The sequence below is a fragment of the Carassius gibelio genome, chromosome B19 (genome assembly GCF_023724105.1).
Source record: "Carassius gibelio isolate Cgi1373 ecotype wild population from Czech Republic chromosome B19, carGib1.2-hapl.c, whole genome shotgun sequence".
In the NCBI taxonomy this organism is placed as follows: Eukaryota; Metazoa; Chordata; class Actinopteri; order Cypriniformes; family Cyprinidae; genus Carassius; species Carassius gibelio.
The window spans coordinates 9335569-9355004 of NC_068414.1; the positions used below are offsets into that span (position 1 = coordinate 9335569).

General features: G+C 36.0%; 1 protein-coding gene across 2 annotated transcripts in view; it reads right to left on the bottom strand.

The window, feature by feature from the left end:
- Positions 1-3847: 3847 nt before the first annotated feature.
- LOC127979202 (retinoic acid receptor beta-like) overlaps positions 3848-19436 on the bottom strand; it is a 210493-nt gene continuing 194904 nt past the window's right edge. For both annotated transcript variants that reach the window (XM_052584490.1, XM_052584491.1), the window contains 4 exons: positions 13221-13397; positions 7489-7693; positions 4846-5004; positions 3848-4191 (listed from right to left, as the gene is read on the bottom strand). In XM_052584490.1, the coding sequence (XP_052440450.1) occupies positions 3977-4191; positions 4846-5004; positions 7489-7693; positions 13221-13397 (756 nt within the window). In that variant the 3' untranslated portion in view covers positions 3848-3976. The remainder of the gene's footprint in view (positions 4192-4845; positions 5005-7488; positions 7694-13220; positions 13398-19436) is intronic.

Below are 19436 nucleotides of genomic sequence, written 5' to 3' on the forward strand. Positions count from 1 at the left end.
ACAAGACAGAAGCTAAACAGAGGAATTTACAAATGGATACAAACACTTGTGGTTCTGAGAAAAATAATGATCTTGAATCATCATTATTCAAACTCCTGGAGTCTACAGGTTTTAAAAACAAACAGATGGTTTCATGCTTCAAGATGATTTCAGCGGGTGCTTCTTTTATTCATTTATTCTGATTGTTAAAGGATTGTTCCATCAGAAGATAAATTAGGCCTTGGAGCCAAAGAGAGTTTGACTGGGCTTCAATGAAAAGCTCGAGGATTTGAACATTTCCCATCTGAAATGTGTAGTGTATGTTCACTGGGTTCAGAGCTCATGTAAGATCATAAAGAGATCTAAAATCAGTCGAACTGGATGATAATTGACTTTATAATTGCATTGCTTGTTTCTCTGTACAAAGGCCAGCAAAACAAAGGCGGTAAAAACTGTATCGGCATACAGTATAACAAGAGCAAAACGATGTTTCAGAAAATAACATAAGCACACGGTCGCATCTCTGCCATGACAAGCTTAGAACAAGAACACATTCAGCATAAAGCATTATTGAACAATCCAGATATGGCCGGACTCTCTGCGATTGAGCCGGTCCAGGCGAGGTAATTTCAACAAAGAAAAACAAGACACATTTGATAACCCTTGTTTCCGAATGAGATTTTTAAAAACAAGTTTAAACTTGGATTCTGAGAATCTCTCGTGACATAGTTATGCTAGATATATTCTAACTCAATCAAACACAATGTCAACTAGCTAGAAAAAAATGTTTAACAAAGCATAATGTTCACATAATTCAAAGGATACAGCTTCCATAGCTTACAGTTTAATGAGTGCTGATTGTAGACGTGTGAGGGAACTGTGGGTGGCGTGGGTTTTTATAAAGACATTCATGAGCTGTTTCGTTTGTTAACTTCAAAGACATGCTGCTCCAACAAAAAGCACTTTCCCCCAGCTAATTTTTTTTTTTTTTTTTTTGCGATGGAAAAATTGTTTAAAAAAAAAAGATAAATACTGCATATCGTCTAGAGTTTTTCATTCTTATTCTCATCCGCATGAGTCTGTTCTCTCTTATATGTTTTTGAGATCAAATGCGTAGTGAGGTGAATGTGTGAAAACAGTAAGTTCACCCAGAAAATGAAAATTGTCATCATTTACCTTTTTGAGACTTAATATACAAATCTCATGTCATTACAAAAATGTATGATGTATTTCCCTTCATGGAACGATTTAGCGGAATGTTCATGCTCAAAATTCTATGGCCTTTAAATGACATGAGAATGAGTTTTTGGTGAACTATCCCTTTAAGAACAAAAGTAAACAAAGACTTTTCTGACCCTTCTGGAATAAATGATTAGATACATGATTACAGTTTAGTTCCAAGTTAGAATTTACAAAATGACACAAAATTATCCACCCATCTAAGGAACATAAATGTAAATTAAGGACAGCAATTCATGAAAAATAATATGACAGTAACATCTGTCTCCTGTTCTCTCAGGAGGGCAGTTTATAAGTGCAATGAGAGTTTAAAAACTAAAACGTATTTATGCAAACAAACTGCTTTACAAGCAGAAAAGAAAAGAAACGTAGCATTAGATTTGATCATTAATCAGCCAAAGACAGTGTCTCGTTGTAAAGACGGTAATCCAGTGACACTTGTGTTTCAGTAAGAGGTATTTTACAAACTCAGGATCAGTTTAAATGAAGCTCTTCAGAGCTGCATCTTACTGATCAGAGCTGAAGGCCATCATATCACCCTGTCTGAGAAATAACTTGTTTCAGTTAAAAAAAACAAAAAAAAAAACAAAGTTCCCTAATGAGTGCACAGAGAGATGAATGTACAATGTGCTCACTGCAGCACGACTGGCTTGTCAGTCGCTCTGTAAATAATTGCAAATTCCCATTGAGTTACTGCGAAAAAAGATGCAATATGTAAAGAAGTTTGATAATTCTGGTCACTTGCCCTGAATCAATGTGCGTTTGAGTGAACCAGACTCGGCCATTCTCACTAATCTCAAACAAACACTCTCATATCAGCATAAAACAGGAACGAGAGTTTTACTGCTTTAAATTCTCTTCAAATGAAAGGTTTGTCCTTTTTACTCTTCATGTCATTTTAAGCTGTGTGAGACTGAGGCTGTGAAAGATCACCATAAGAAGTAGTCCACATGTTAGAGTAGACTGGGTACTATTTTACAAGTCTTCTGATGGAATATGATAGCTTTGCGATAGAAACTGAACAAAACTATAGTGCTGCAGGGATGATGTAATTATTTTAAGCTAAATTTGTAAGATAAGTGTTATTAACAAATGAGCATTAGGATTTATCCATTGGGGATTTACCCATTACTGCTGGGGAAAAAAGCTGAGACAAACCAAAAGTTTATTCATGTTTGGTTTTCATGCTTCATGTTTTATAAAAAAAATAACTTTCACAAATGAACACAACTTGTGTGACTTTTGAAGACTAAATATAATTGCATGAAGTCATTAAATAAACTATCAATGTAATCACTGAGCTAGATGACGTTTAAAATAAGCAGTCATCTTTTTAAAGACATGCATAATCTAGGTGTTTCTAATATGTTTATTTCAGGGGTTTAAACCATTTTAACCCATTTGAAAAAAAAACAAAACAAAACATTATGAAACATTATGAAACTAGAAGCATTCAAAATGGAATTGGTTTGCATTCAAAAATTATATATACCTATATATTTTTTCCCTGCAGCACTCTGTTGATATAAAAGTTGTGTGTGTATATACAGTATACCGCAGTTAAAAGTTTGGGATCAGTAAGATTTTTTGTTTTTAATGGAGTCTCTTATGTTCATCAAGGCTGTATCTATTTGTTCCAAAATCCAGAAAAAAAATAGTAATAATATTATGAAATATTATTGCAATTTGTAATATTTGTTTCTTATTTTAATATACAGTTAGTTTATGTGATGTAGCGCTGAATTTTTCTCAGGATCATTACAGGATCATGTGATATTGAAGACTGGAATAATTGCTTCACAGGAATAAATCATATTTTAAAGTATATTATAACAGAAAACTGATATTCTAAATTGCAATAATATTTCACAAAATAGTTTTTGATAGATACAGCCTTAATGAGCATAAGAAACTTCTTTAAAAACATAACAAATCTGACTGATCCCAAACTTTTGAACAACAGTATATATATATATATATATATATATATATATATATATATATATATATATATATATATATATATATATATATATATATATATATATATAATATATATATATATATATATAATATATATAATATATATATATATATATATATATAGAGAGAGAGAGAGAGAGTTTGACAACTGAGCACACAGTTATAGAGCAACATGAGGGTGCGTATGACAGAGACTGGTTGAAGTCAATTACCAAAGCCTTCTTCCGTATGAAGACCTAAAATCACTTACTGATCACCACAGCCTAAATAGAGAAGTGAAAATAGAGATTGATTTTTAAAAAAAAATCTGAATTGAAACAGCTTTAAATATACCAACCAATGTTCCATACAGTCTATATGCAAAAACATTCTAAATAAGCGTATTTTAAAGGACTTCAGCTCCTCTATAAATGAGCATGTTACACAATGTATAAAGCACCAACAAATGCATCATAGAAACATACAATGATATGTACAATGAATGCATCAGCTTGAATGAAAGAGAAAGTGTGGAAATCAATCAGTAAAAGTAACAGCTTATCATGCACATGAAGAAATCCATAATACAGGAGACCTGAGGAGCTTCACATCTGTCACAGGTGGGCATCTAGGACACACACACACACACACACACACACATAAAAACTGCAGGGTGTGTGTGATTCTTCCAAGCTGTTTTGATTATACACCAGCAATTGTCTGTCCTTAAAGCAGAAATCCAGCTCACTGGAGAGGTCCAGTCATTCAGTCTGAGGTTTCATGAGCCGCTTGGGCTCTAGGGCTCCTCGCTGGAAGAGGTGGCCCCGTCTGTGGGCTCCGGGGAGGGGGCCGGGGCCTTGGGCTCCGTGGAGCTGCTGCTGTTTTTGCCCGAGCCGCTCCGCTCTGAGGAGCTCTGCCCGTCCTGACCCTCCGAGTTCTCCAGCATCTCCTGGATGAGAGGAGGCATTGATCCAGGGATCTCCATCTTCAGAGAGATCACTCGCTCTGCACCTGCAGGACGCACTCACTGTGAGCTCAATCAGGTTTGCTGTAGACACCTCATTTGCTTTTTTTATTTTAATTTTTTATTGAAATATCATTCTCTAACATGTATTTATGTAGGATCCCTACAATTTTGTGTGCAATCCTGTTTTGCTGTAATATTAGTTTTAAAAAAATGTTAGCAAATAGTATTAAAACAGGTGCCAAGGAGTCTTTTTCATTTGTGACCTTGGAGCAAAAAGCCAGTCATAAGATGCACAGGTATATTTGTAGCAATAGTCAAAAATTAATGTATGGGTCAAAATTATAAATTTTTCTTTTAGGTCAAACATCATTAGCATGTTAAGAAAAGATCATGTTCCATGAATATATTTTGTAAATATATAAAAACGTATTTTTTGACTAGTAATATGCATTGCTAAGAACTTAATTTGGATAACTTTAAACACAATTGTCTTAATATTTAGATACTATAATTTATAAACATCAAATTTAACATTTAATTTATAAACATTTCTTTTTAAAAACATCTTAGGATTTGAGGGATGCTGGTCTATGCCAGTTTTATTACTTTGAAAGGTCAGCAGTCACTAAAGATCCTGAAGTTACTTCACCTGCTACGCCTCAGTGTTGACCTAATGAAGATTCAGTGTTCATGCTGACCTTTAGCACTGATGCTGCGCAGGTCTGTGATCTTCATTAGGGTCTTGGGGAACATGTGAGGCTTGCTGGGTCTGCGCTTTCGCACGTAGATTTTCAGAGTCTCTAGCAGGGGTTCCTGGAGCTGGTCCACTTTCGAAGGCTCTTCCAAATCCTGACGATCTACAGAGACAGCCAGATATGGAGCATATGATCAGAGATATTTTAAAATAATTAGAAATCACAAACAGCCCATCCCTCAGAGTGCTGTTGAACAGAATATAGACCCTCTAAATGATGACCACAGGAGGGCAGTGCTATTACAACACCATAGTAAAATGAGCATACTCACACCCTAAAGAGAGCAGCCCGAAAAATGGAGCGCAGCTGGAGGAAAACAAAACTAGAGGTATTTCGTATTGCTTGGCAGGAAAGTAACCTATACTACAGAAAAGCAATAAAAAATGCTAGATCAGATTACTTTTCTTATCTTTTAGAAGAAAACAAACCCCAGGTATGTATTCAATACAGTGGCTAAATTAATGAAAAATAAAGCCTCAACAAGTGTTGACATTTCCCAACACCACAGCAGTAATGACTTTATGAACTACTTTACTTCTAAAATCGATACTATTAGAGATAAAATTGCAACCATTCAGCCGTCAGCTACATTATCACATCAGACAGTGCACTATAGACCCCCTGAGAAACAGTTCCACTCATTCTCTACTATAGGAGAGGAAGAATTGTATAAACTTGTTAAATCATCTAAACCAACAACATGTATGTTAGACCCTATACCATCTAAGCTCCTAAAAGAGGTGCTTCCAGAAGTCATAGATCCTCTTCTGACTATTATTAATTCCTCATTGTCATTAGGATATGTCCCCAAAACCTTCAAACTGGCTGTTATTAAGCCTCTCATCAAAAAAACACAACTTTAACCTGGCTTACACATAACATACTAATATGCTTTTAATATCCAAATCCGTGAAAGGATTTTTAGGCTGCATTAATTAGGTAAACCGGCACCGGAAACACTTCCCATAACACCCGATGTACTTTCTACATATTTAGAAGAATGGCATCTACGCTAATATTTGTCTGTTTCTCTCTTGTTCCGAGTTCACCGTATCCACCAGATCCAGTCTGTATCCTGATCAGAGGGTCACTGCAGTCATCCGGATCCAGTACGTATCCAGACCAGATGGTGGATCAGCACCTAGAAAGGACCCTCTACTGCCCATAAAGACAGCAGAGACCAGGACAACAAGAGCCCCAGATACAGATCCCCTGTAAAGACCTTGTCTCAGAGGAGCACCAGGACAAGACCACAGGAAACAGATGATTCTTCTGCACAATCTGACTTTGCTGCAGCCTGGAATTGAACTACTGGTTTCGTCTGGTCAGAGGAGAACTGACCCCCAACTGAGCCTGGTTTCTCCCAAGGTTTTTTCTCCATTCTGTCACCGATGGAGTTTCGGTTCCTTGCCGCTGTCACCTCTGGCTTGCTTAGTTGGGGTCACTTCATCTACAGCGATATCATTGACTTGATTGCAAATAAATGCACAGACACTATTTAAACTGAATAGAGATGACATCAATTAATTCAATGATGAACTGTCATGCTGTCAGTCTCTGTTTTCCTGGGTGTTCCCTAGTGAGCTCAGTTCTCCTTAGGCACTTCACCATAGGCACTTTAATTCCTCTAGTCTGGTCCTGTGTTCAAAGTAATTGCACTCCAATTAAATCGCATAGGTGCTGACAATCCTTTGTCATTAGTCTCCTTTTATATAGCTGTCCTTCTCTGTTGTTTGTATGGAGTCCTTACCCTTTGTGTATCTATGTTCTCGTCTCCCGAGACTTCCTCTTACCTTCTCGTTCCTCCGAGTTCCCGTTTCATCCGGTTCCCTCTTTGGTTTTGTTTTGTTTGTCTTCCTGGATTGTTTATGTTGTATTTACCCTTCTTTGTTTATTAAAACATACCTTGCAATTGGATCCTACCCTCTCCTTGTGTTTTTCCTAACACACGATCATCACATGAACTGCCTTTAACTATCATTTTGCATTATTGACACACTGTTTTCCTAATGAATGTTGTTCAGTTGCTTTGACGCAATGTATTTTGTTTAAAGCGCTATATAAATAAATGTGACTTGACTTGACTTGACTTTGAGAAGCTGCAAAAGACACAGGTAAAAGTGGAAAGCAAAAAACATGGTGACATATACAGTATAATGGGCATCCTCATGAAATGAGCTTATTGTTAATATTGTTATTATTGCTACTATTACTACTAATATTATTTTTCATCTTCCTCATCCTCCAAATTCCTCTCATTTCTGATGAATTGAGTTTATAATAATTGTTACTACTATTACCCCCCCCCCCCACAAACACACACGCACGCACGCACACACAACACACACACACACACACACACACACACACACACACACACACACACACACACACACACACGTGTCATACTGACTGTCATGTAGGTTCTGTTGACCTTGGTTATTTTGTATTTGATTTGTCATCTGTAAGAAGTACATCTGTTTGCATAATAAAAAAAAACTATAAAAGGCTTGAGGTCATGTACATATATTGTGTGATATTTTGATATATTGATTATCTGTTCTGGTGTGTGTAGGTGCGGCCCACCTCCGGAGATGAGGCAGATGGCAGACAGCAGTCCCGTCTCCGTGTCGTCCATCTCGATGGGCAGGAGCTGGTTGGCGAAGGTGAACACCAGGTCTGTCAGCGGGCCGAAGCCAGCGTTGTGCATCTGTGTGCGGTTCAGCGTGAGACCATCAGAGAACGTCATTGTGTCCTGGTCGGGGGTGTAACGTGTGCAGATACGCAGTATCTAGAGAGTAAGCATCAAATCACTGTAACAATAGACCAGACTGCCTATAGATCAGCTTCACTTCTCTGTATGACAAGTAACTGACCTAAGATGAGCATCACCTTTCTGAGACACTGAAAGCTGAAAGTGTTTATATAGACATGAGCATAAGAGATGGAAATGTTTCTGATGAAAAGAAATGGCCACTGGGACTAAAAATAAAAAATGGGATCCATGGCTGGACAAATTGCATGTTTACACACATGTATTTTAGTGCAGGTTTAGTGCATTTTGAATCTAAAATTATATTTACTAAGCAGTTTATTAACTGCTTACACACAAAATCTTTACTTGTCACACAGTTTCTGAAAGCTGACACTCAAACAGCAGAACCACACACCAGATCTGCAAAAACATACACTTATTCTTAGCATTTGACTCAATTTCAATTTCATAAAACATTTTTTGCAAAACACAGCACAAAATTATCCATGTAACACACAAATCTAGCAGGAATTAATATTATGGTAAATGTGTTTGCAGGTGTTTGCTTTTGAGACTTGTTTGTGATATTTTGATTACTAGTGCTTCATTTTGCATTTTGTGTGTGCAATTCTTGGATTTGTGAGTAAAGTAAAAAAAAAAAAAAACTGTAACATGCTCTTGGCGATGAGGTTTGGTGCTACTGGAAATACAGTAAATCTGTAGTACTTCCACTTTCGGATGCAGCCTGTTTATGACATAATTTGTTGATTATTTCTTCAATTAATTCATTAGATAAAAGTCTAAGTTTTGTTTTCCATATTTTATTTAAACAAATATCATGCCACATTCTGCCCAAATCTTGTGCTCCTTACAATATTAAAATGGAAAGCATTTGCACAGGAATCTGTAATTTTATGGTGAATAAATATTGTGAATAAATAATACTGATTGCTTGTTGTGTGGTATTAATGGATTTTCTCCATTTAAAAAAAAATGACCTAATGAATAAAAGAAAAGTTAGATGAACATGATGATGCAGTGCTTTGGACCTACATTTATGACTGTATTTAATTTACATACTTTGTGGAGGATAGAATGCTTAATCATCCACTTCCAGTGAAATTTACTAAACACATAGTGTTTGTGCATCTGACACTGTTCATTTAACTACAATAATGTCCAACAGATGTCTGTGGGTGAGTAATTCACTTCTTGATTTGCATCATAAAAATTATGTTTATTGTGTTGATTAAATATTGTTATGGTGTATCATTATAAATGTGTTTATTGCTAAGTTTAGCATGGAAAAAACAGATGTAATGTAGTGCAGCACTTACAAGACATGACAACCTCACAGAGTCTCAACAATGTCAAAACTCTGTAAAAGTCAGAGACCTCAATATGAACTCAAACAATTGACTCTTTTTCTTTTAAAGGAATTTTACGAGAACATAAAGTTACAAGAAACATAACTGAGAACTAAATCACTTCAGCTGTGAAACAACAATACCTGAGCAATAAAATGTACTTCTGCATGTGTGTGTATATGTATAATAAGAGAGTAGACGGTATGTGTGTGTGTTTCTACAGCACAAACTGTGGCTTGCTGACAGTGATTGGTGCACTGTCAAAAAGATGAAACAGAATAAAACATGACTGCTGCTGACAGCAGGCTACCATCTCTCTATACACTACACACACACACACACACACACAGAGGCGCGTTTGATCCTCCTCCTCAACACAAGTGATATATAGCATAATGGTGAGTTGCTATCACAGGACACACACTTTGACCTTTGGAGTTAGAAACAGTGTGTGTGTGTGTTTGAGAGAAACAGGCAGACAGACAAAGTATAAGACTTTACTGTCTTTAAAGGGGTCATGCTCTATAAGTTTGTTTTTCACTGAACTATAATGTCAGTCAAGGTTTTATGTTAATTTAAGTTGATTTATTTAACTAATTCCAATCAAAAAGGGAAATCTGTATATTATATTCATCCGTTACACACAGACTGATATATTTCAAATGTTTATTTCTTTTAATTTTGATGATTATAACTGACAACTAAGGAAAATTCCAAATTCAGTATCAGAAAATGTGAATATTGTGAACAGGTTCAATATTGAAGACACCTGGTGCCACACTCTAATCAGCTAATTAACTCAAAACACCTGCAAAGCCTTTAAATGGTCTCTCAGTCTAGTTCTGTAGGCTACACAATCATGGGGAAGACTGCTGACTTGACTGTTGTCCAAAAGACGACCATTGACACCTTGCAAATGGAGGGCAAGACACAAAAGGTCATTGCAAAAGAGGCTGGCTGTCCACAGACCTCTGTGTCCAAGCACATTAATAGAGAGGTGAAGGGAAGGAAAAGATGTGCAAGAAAAAAAGTGTACAAGCAATAGGGAGAGGATCCGCACCCTGGAGAGGATTGTGAAACAAAACCCATTCAAAAATGTGGGGGAGAATCACAAAGAGTGGACTGCAGCTGGAGTCAGTGCTTCAAGAACCACTACGCACAGACGTATGCAAGACATGGGTTTCAGCTTCACATTCCTTGTGTCAAGACACTCTTGAACAACAGACAGCGTCAGAAGCGTCTCACTTCAATAAAGGACTGCACTGCTGCTGAGTGGTCCACAGTGTTGAAGAACTTTATGGAGATGCAGATTTCATTTCCCAGCAGGACCTGCACACAGTCACAGTGCCAAAGCTTCCAGTAGCTGGTTTAAGGACCATGGTATCCTTGTTCTTAATTGGCCAGCAAACTCACCTGACCTTAACCCCATAGAAAATCTGTGGGGTATTGTGAAGAGGAAGATGTGATATGCTAGACCCAACAATGCTCTCATAACACCTGAGCAGTGCCACAGACGGATCGACTCCATGCCACGCTGCAGTAATTCAGGCAAAAGGAGCCCCAACTAAGCATTGAGTGCTGTACATGCTCATACTTTTAATTTTCATGCTTTTCAGTTGACAAAGATGTTGACCAAAATAATTTCTTTGGATTGGTCTAAAGTAATATTCAAATTTTATGAGATACTGAATTTGGGATTTTCCTTAGTTGTCAGTTATATTCATCAAAATTAAAAGAAATAAACATTTGAAATATATCAGTCTGTGTGTAATAATGAATATAATATACAAGTTTCACTTTTTTAATGGAATTAGTGAAATAAGTCAACTTTTTGATGAAGGTTTTTTTTTTTTTTTTTTATATATAGTTTTGAGTCACACAAGAACAGGCATATACAGCAATGCAATTTAAATTGATTCTGCAAAAAGAGGTCTTTGATTGTACAGTTAATCATATGGCCATTTCGGTAAACCTGGAGATATTCACAAGATTTGACGATAGAGGTCACTGTTGTCTCAAGCATTGCATATGTGCAGTTCTTATTAGTAATATGTACTCGAGACAGAAAAGGTCAAGAAGTTGAGAAACCCTGCGTTAGATGACACTACCAAGCTCTGTACAATAGTTCTGTGACACTTTATAATGACTTTCATTTAAAAAAAAACATTAACAAACAAAATGTAATGCTTAATGGATCATTAGTTCACATATATTCGCATACAGTATATGTGAATAAATGTGTATTTGTTAACAATGTGCTTGTTAATGTTTACTAATGCATGCGTTAAATATTACCCAATAATTAACATTTCATGTAAGTTAAAATGCTTACATGTCATTAAACTTCCTATTCATAAGATCATGCCCATCTTACAAACCTTCAAATGATTTTAACAGATGTTATTCAATGATTAAAAGCTTGTGTAAATGCACAACACCTTTGCTGCTGTTGAGGGTTGATGTGGGTAGGTTAGGGACAGGTTTGGTGATATGGCTAGGTTCAAGGTTGGGTAAAGGGTCAACAAGTGTACAGGGGTCAATTAGATTACTATAAGGGAACACAAATCTGTTTATACTGCATTGTTTTGATAAATGTTGATTTATGTATGATTCAAATAATATTCTGTTCAATGACAGAATACTAATATAGTACAGTATTGTACTAATATAAGTGTTGAGGTGATAAAATCATGTTTTACACCCACATGACAATGTGTGATATTTCTTTACCAAGCATTTAGCTTAACTTAACTAACCACCCTTTACACAAACATTGTTAAAGTAGCTAAAAGTCCAGTGCCAATAAAGATACTAAAAATGTTTTTTTTTTAAATGTTTACAAACATTTACAAATTATGAATAGACGCCAATTTAGATTGGGTACTAAAAAACGAACAAATGATTAATAAATGATTTGTGAAGATGTGAAAATAGGGTGAATTCCGGTAATTTGGGACACTTTTTACCTTAAAAATGACTGCTCATAAAGGTATTAATGATTAGTTAATGTTTATAAACATTTAGTACAAATAATAGAAGTCTGCACAGCAAACAAAGACCAAATATATGACCTTTACAGACTGTGATTATGGGCTAATGAATATATTAACATGAATAGTTTGTGCATATAAGCTATATTTTCACAACATTTGTAAATGTAAAAATGAGCATTAGCTAATATGTGAACTAAAGTTTAATGACATTTGTAAACATTCAAAAGTACATTAACAACTAAGCTTGTAAATATTGTGTAATTTCTGTAAAAATCATTCGTAGATTTTTTAAATGCATTGAATGTTTAATGACATTCGTAACCTAACTAATGATCTGTTAAGCATTATAAATAATGTTTGTTAACAGTACCACCTCTCTCTATACGCAGAGTACGCAGTTTGTGTAGGGGGGCACCATCCCAGTTGATCAAAATTTATATACATATAATGTCTGTAATAATTTCACTACCACCAACAACCCATCTAAATTAATATTCTAGTTCTCATGACCTAAAATGTATTATATAAAAACAATTATGCAATAATGATTGGTTAATTAATAATAATCATATGGTTTATAAAATAATAAATAATGTAATACAAAATATATATTTTTTTTATAAATTACATATTAATAAAAAACATTATTACAAATGTCTTCAAAGGGCACCAATCGCCTGGTAATTGCTGTTGTTACACTTACAGGACGATTAAATCCTTGTTTAATATTGACCAAACATTTAATGCTTAATTTTAATTTGAAGATTTAAAAACAAATGCATAAATTGAAATATTGAAAGTTTAATGACATTTGTAAGCATTTCAATTTACATTTAATAATGACCTGTTATTCATAAGTCAATAAGTTCATTAGCAAACACATTATCTCATATTTTCAGATATGTGAATATATTTTCAGTAATCATTAAACATTATATAATGTTTGTTAATGATTTATTAATGAAAGTTATTATAAAGTGTTACCAGTTTACCAGTATATTTAAACAATCAAACTATTAAAAAAGTCCAAAAAAGGTTAATAAATGGATGCACCATCACACTTAAAAGGTAAATACAGTATTAAATATGTATTATATTTAATCTAAACAGTCAAGTTCTGTTTTATGCTCTATAAAACTGTATGGTTGCATGATAGTCATGATAGTTGAGCACATACACACAAACACACACACATGCACCTACCAATATGTCGAGGCAGGCGGCTTTAAGCAGTGTGATCTGATCAGCGATAGTGAGTCCAGTGAAACCAGGAACTCGTTTGGCAAACTCCACGATTTTAATAATGCACTTAGTGGCCAGTTCACTGAACTTGTCCCAGAGACCCAGATCCAGACGAACGCGGTGATCCGCACTGGAGTTCTACAGACGACACAAACAGCAACAGAGTTAAAACTAAATCTTCTGTCTGATGTTATGCATCACTTCAAAACATACATGTTTATGGGTTGTGAAATGGGTTGTAAAATACTCAAAAAATACTCTACTCTAACAAATACTTAATACTCTAACATGAGTTACAGAATGGGAGAGGCATGACTGACTCTGAGGGGGATCTGCTTTGAGAGCAGCTGATGCTAATGTGTTTGTTTTCCAAGAGTTTACATTAAACAGCCCATCTGTTTCAGATCAGCAGTCTCACTCCTCCAGACCTCCCATGTTCACACAGCAGTAACATCATCAGAAAGAGAGAGAGCGTTATAATGCTCTTGTATTCTATATGGGCACATAAACAGTTATTGGTTGCAATGTTTTTATTACAATTGTTACAGTACCAAAAAAAAAAAAAAAAAACTAAAAACCCTTTTATTAAATGACAATTAATGACAATTGTGGTGAGATGTTTTTTTTTTTTTTTTAATATGGAAAATAGTGAAGCTCAATTGAACATATTTTTTAAATACAAAATATTTTGTTTGAATATTTAGTTTCAACCCTAAAGCTAAATGTATTTCAGGGGCAATAAAAAACATTTCCAATCTTATAGAAGCCTACAGTAAGTGCAAATGTGGAAGCAATATTTATTTCAATTGAATTTTATTTCAGACGTGTAATATGTTTGTGCATGTTACAGACAATAAATAAGCAAGTTTCTCTTCAAATGTGACATACGTGAATATATATTCTTGGACTGTAATACATAGCAAAGCATTTATTGAAAAAAATTATAATATATACATTTATATTTTCAAAAATATGAATGCATGAGGCATTTATATAGCACTTTCATTGACGTGCAGATTCATTTGCAAAGGTTTTAATAAAGATGTGGTCACAAACACGGGCATGTTCGAAACTCCTGCAAACAGGCAAGGTACGGGCAAAACACAAGAGCAGTCCAGTAAACAGGCGTGGGTCAATCAACTGTGAACAATATCCAACAGAGCAAGGCAAAGACAGATAATCCAGGTACACAGAAGGGGTTGCACCCACTAATCGATTAGTTGACTAGTCAACTTCAATGATCTGCCATGACGCTTTAAGCTTGATATCAACTAGTCGCCGGTCCTATAGAGGGCACAACAGGATAAATCTTTGAAGGACTTCCACATTTACGCTCCATTTCCAAACAGTTAAAATAACAAATATATACATACTATGAAAGCACTCCACATGCATGTGTGATTATATTACTGGACGCTCGGAATTGAACAGGAGAACGCACATTTTAAACAGCTTATTGTACCGGTAAATTAATTGCTATTCTAATCTAATGCACTGCTGCACTGTAACGCACACACATAGGCTACAGACAGTAGCTTGTACGTCACGCGTAAATCGCTCGCGCACAGAATCATTCAGCGTGGAAAAGTACTCTCAACACTGTTCTACACTGTAAAAAATAAGTGTAATTTTAACTGTAAAATTTTGTAAAAACGCTACGGAAAAAAACTGATAATAGGTTAACAGTAAGTTCCCGTACTATATACAGGGAAAAACTGTAAAAGATCTAACAAAGCATTTAATGTAAATTTACAGTAAAATTCTGTTAATTATACAGCTTTTAGAAGTAAAAAAAGAACAAATCAATGTATAATTTACAGTCTAAAACTGTAAACTGATATTCCCAGAATTCCCTGCGTGACACTCCACGTTTGAAAGTATTTTGTTTAAATAATCATGTTTTTAAATAGTTCTTGTTATCAGTTATGTACATTTGAGCTTTATGTTACATCTTCTGTTGCTTAATGAAAGTTTTTTGCATTATTTAAGTATCACGTGTGTTACCATGATGGTGTTTTGTGTTTCCATAAATGTGCACCTTCTATATGTTAATATATACTTCTGCTTGTGGTGAAGCTACTTGTGATGAGCTTTGATACTTCATGTGGCTTTCTCTTATACAGTACCATCTTTATTATTATGGTGGTTGTCAGTATTTTCAAGGTACAAAACAGATTTAATTTTGTGTGTTGTTGAATTTACTGGTTTATATTCACATTTTCTTGTTTGTAAATTACAGCTTTATATTGTAAAATTAACAGTTTTTGACGTAAATGTGTTTACAGTTTTCTGTATTTTTACAAAATTATTCTGGCAACCACAGCTGCCAAAAAGTTTTTGTAAAAACAGCAAGAAATTTTTTACAGTGTATGATTTCTCAACACCTTGTGCACAAGGTGTTTTTTACAACTCCAAGCTTATGTTCATTAACGACGTCATCAGTAACTAGTCAACTTTGACACGACTTTCATCACATAAAAGTCGACTTTAAAAAAATCACTAGTCGTTCAACCCCTATTACACAGCAATAATCCATGAAACAGCAAGACAAAAAGAGTAATCTGAAAACACAGGCAAGAATCTTAACACAGGAAAACAGGCAAGGTGACACTATGACTAAACTAGGAAACTGGAACTGGTTCCTTAAAACGCTATCACTAGGAGAATAATAAACGCAGACAATACTAAGCAGCTTAAGCAGAATCTGGGTGGGTGTTATATTGAATGTGTACTGTAGGTGAGTGTGATTTCACCAAGTACAACAACCTTATCGATCCTGGAACATCATTCCAATCAACCAATCAGAAATGAGATATAACTTTTCAGGAAATATCTGTTTTAGGCTGTTTAAATCAGGGTTAGGTGCTTCTACACCCTTGTTAATCAGCTATAATTTCCCACTGATTTTAGGAATAAATTATGATAAGGTTAGGTTTAGGGGCAGGGATTGGGTTAAGTCTATATTTTTAATAATAATATTGATCCAGGATCAACAAAAGACATACTGGTAACACTTTAGAATAAGGTTCCATTAGTTAATGTTAGTTAATGTATTAATTAACATGAACAAACAATGAATAATACATTTATTACTGTATTTATTCATCTTCGTTAATGTTAGTTAATGAAAATACAGTTATTCATTGTTAGTTCATGGTAATTCACAGTGCATTAACTAATGTTAACAAGCACAACTTTTGATTTAAATAATGCATTAGTAAATGTTGAAATTAACATGAACTAAGACTTATAAATGCTGTAGGAGGATTGTTCTTGCTTAGTTCATGTTAATGAAAGTAGTTAACTAACATTAACTAATGGAACCTTATTCTAAAGTGTTACCGACATACTTAGCAAAATCACAGCGACCTGTGTGTGTAATAGATTTCAGATGAGTGTGTGATTGGTTACAACTGTGTTAAATCAGTGCAATGGATGATGGGAAATGTAGTCCAGGGTATAGTTTAACAGTCTGTGTATTGTGAGAGTTCATGTAGTCCATGTGGGTGACCTCTGGTGGTGAGTGTACGTAAGTTCATAAGACCAGAATTTGTGACAAATCGTGTTTTTTAAACCCAAAACACTTTTTAATCGTATGAGGGGATATAAAAAAAAGAACAAAAAAGAAAGATATTGGTAGAACAAATATATTTTAAGCATATTTAAATCATATATAGTACATTAAAAATGAGTATATTTATATTATATTGTATTTAGTATAGTATAATAAACATTTTATCTTTAGATTTTGGCATTAACAGTTTTTTTGTCTGATTCAACCTAACATATAATCAGAATGCTGACTACATGCCATTTAAACTGCACATAAACTAACATTCTAAATACATTTGAAAAATCGTATGATGTTTAAAAATATAGCTTTCTGTCAGTTCTGAGATATCCCAAAAAGAAATAGCCAAGATCATTCCCGCTGGCCCCAGGTTCGATTCTGTCACTAGCCTTATTCATCAAAGAGAATGGTTTCCTGTGCTCTAGACTGAAAGCCGCAGGCTGTGAGATGCTCTGTGTGGATCTATTGTCTTGGGCTCAGATCAGTAAATATGATCTCTGCTTCAGAGTGAAGCATATCACAGCTGCCATTAAATCACTCTAAGAGAGTGGTGGCACATTTTGCTGAGAGACCTCACCAATTATTGGCAAACTAACCACAGAAAGACAAGCGGCCAGACTTTGATATTAAACCTACTTGTCTTCTTCCTCCCTGGGGCAAAGATGACGCTGTTTGATTTTCCTTCCAATCTCAGTCAATTACCACACGGTCATAATTCAATAGAGCCAAACAAGGAAGTGGCCAGGGAATTCTAATTTAATTTAGCTACATTTATCCTAACAAATTAGACAACTTGCGACATTAGAAAATAAGCTGCCGATGTTAGAATGAGCACATCTGCATCGATCACACAAACAGTGCTAACAATGATGTAAAAGAGCACATGCTGCCTATCCTGCTAATATCTCAAAACCACCTCCTTGAACCGAAGGCCACATATCAGCACTGTTTTATTTGATCTTTAAAGCTGCCAGGGTCATTTCTCATAACCATCACTGTCAATAAAGCATTATTCATTGTAGGACCGAAGCGCAGCTATCTCTCTCACCCGCCTGTGAACTCCTCAATCACTGAAGGATGGGATTTGAATATTTTACGGCATAATTGGAGCTTCAACCTAATCTGAGAGAGCGCTTGCTTCTTTTCTGTTGCTTAATAAAAGCTTGTCGGGAACCAATCGTGTGTAATAATGAGGAACTTCTCTCAGGCTGAGAGCGAGGATAATTAGTCCTGATCCAGATTAAAGCCGTGTTTAAACACCCCTCGCTGCTGTTCAGGCAAACATCACTGTTAAGCGTGGCATATCTGTGCTTTTTATGGAGTTAGGGAGACAAGGAAAGAATTTTTTTTTTTTTTAGCTTTTATCAATGCAAAATGACAGAAAATCATGCCAGCAGAAGTGACTTCCTAAGCTAACATACACAGGGCTTTATATTAACTTTTTTTTTCATACAATTTTGTTGCTGGGAAATTACTTTCCCTTTCAGTTGGTCACTCTCGACATCATGTTGGTGACTAGCAAATTGGGAATCTCGCAAGAGAGACCAATCTACTTTGAGTGTAAACTAAATGAGCCAATGCACACTGGCATGCAATTATTGCATCAAGCTGCCACTGATCAGTATAAGTAGGCAGCCAGTGCAATGCATAATCAGCTTTTTGCTTCAGATCCAACAAGTGTTATCGTTCTTTTCCTGACAAGTCTTTGTGCGTGTTGAATGAGTCAGCACTCTCAAAGAAGCTTCGCTGTGTAGGTGTTGAGGTGCGACATTGGGTCAGTCAACCTTTGTTGAGAGGGTGTAAACTACAGGCTGCACTTCCCCCTGTTGCGTTGCGGTGGCTCTCTCCCCTGTGTGCTTCAGCAAAACTAGAAGAGCATTCATGGGTGAATGTCTTTTTAAAGTGTGTCTTTTTAAAAATTTCACCCATGTGTTTCTGGATCTGGCCGTTACCTGGTGCTGGGTGATCACTGCCTCACATGCCTGGGCATTAAGCAGGCTGAAGTGCCGTTTGTGGAAGAGTGATGTTCCCATTGCGGGAATATGACCATCTTGGAGTTGCGGACCAGGCTCCACCACCTTGAAACGGGTGGAGTTCCATTGCCTCTGCCACAATCTAGCTATCTTCCTGACAGAAGTACTTAATGCCCCTGTGTCCCAGACCGACCTCTTTTTCAACACAGTCGAGAGCTTCGCCTAGCAGTTCTCTGCTGCACAGAAGCAGAATGAGGCGATCCAACACATCCTGCCCAGGCGGCCAGATGCTGCCTCCACCCGGCTGGGCATCCACCTCCATTCTTACTCGGGCCCAGTAAGAATGGGGCTTCTACCCCATCCTGGCACGATGGTTAATGGGGCCTTGCTCCCATCTTATGTCGCAACTTGCCCGCCACCTCCATCTTTGGAATGAGAAGCATCTGATGTCGCTTCGTGCCATTCACATTCCCGGCCTCCACAGCCGATAAACTGTCACAAGCTGCACTCCCAGAAGAATGGAGATTTCATCCCCAGATGGTCCAGCAGATCTGGAGATGTTTCAGGGTTGCTCAGGTAGACCTGTTTGACTCTTTAGAAACCTATCACTGCCGGCTGTTTTAGTCCCTGACT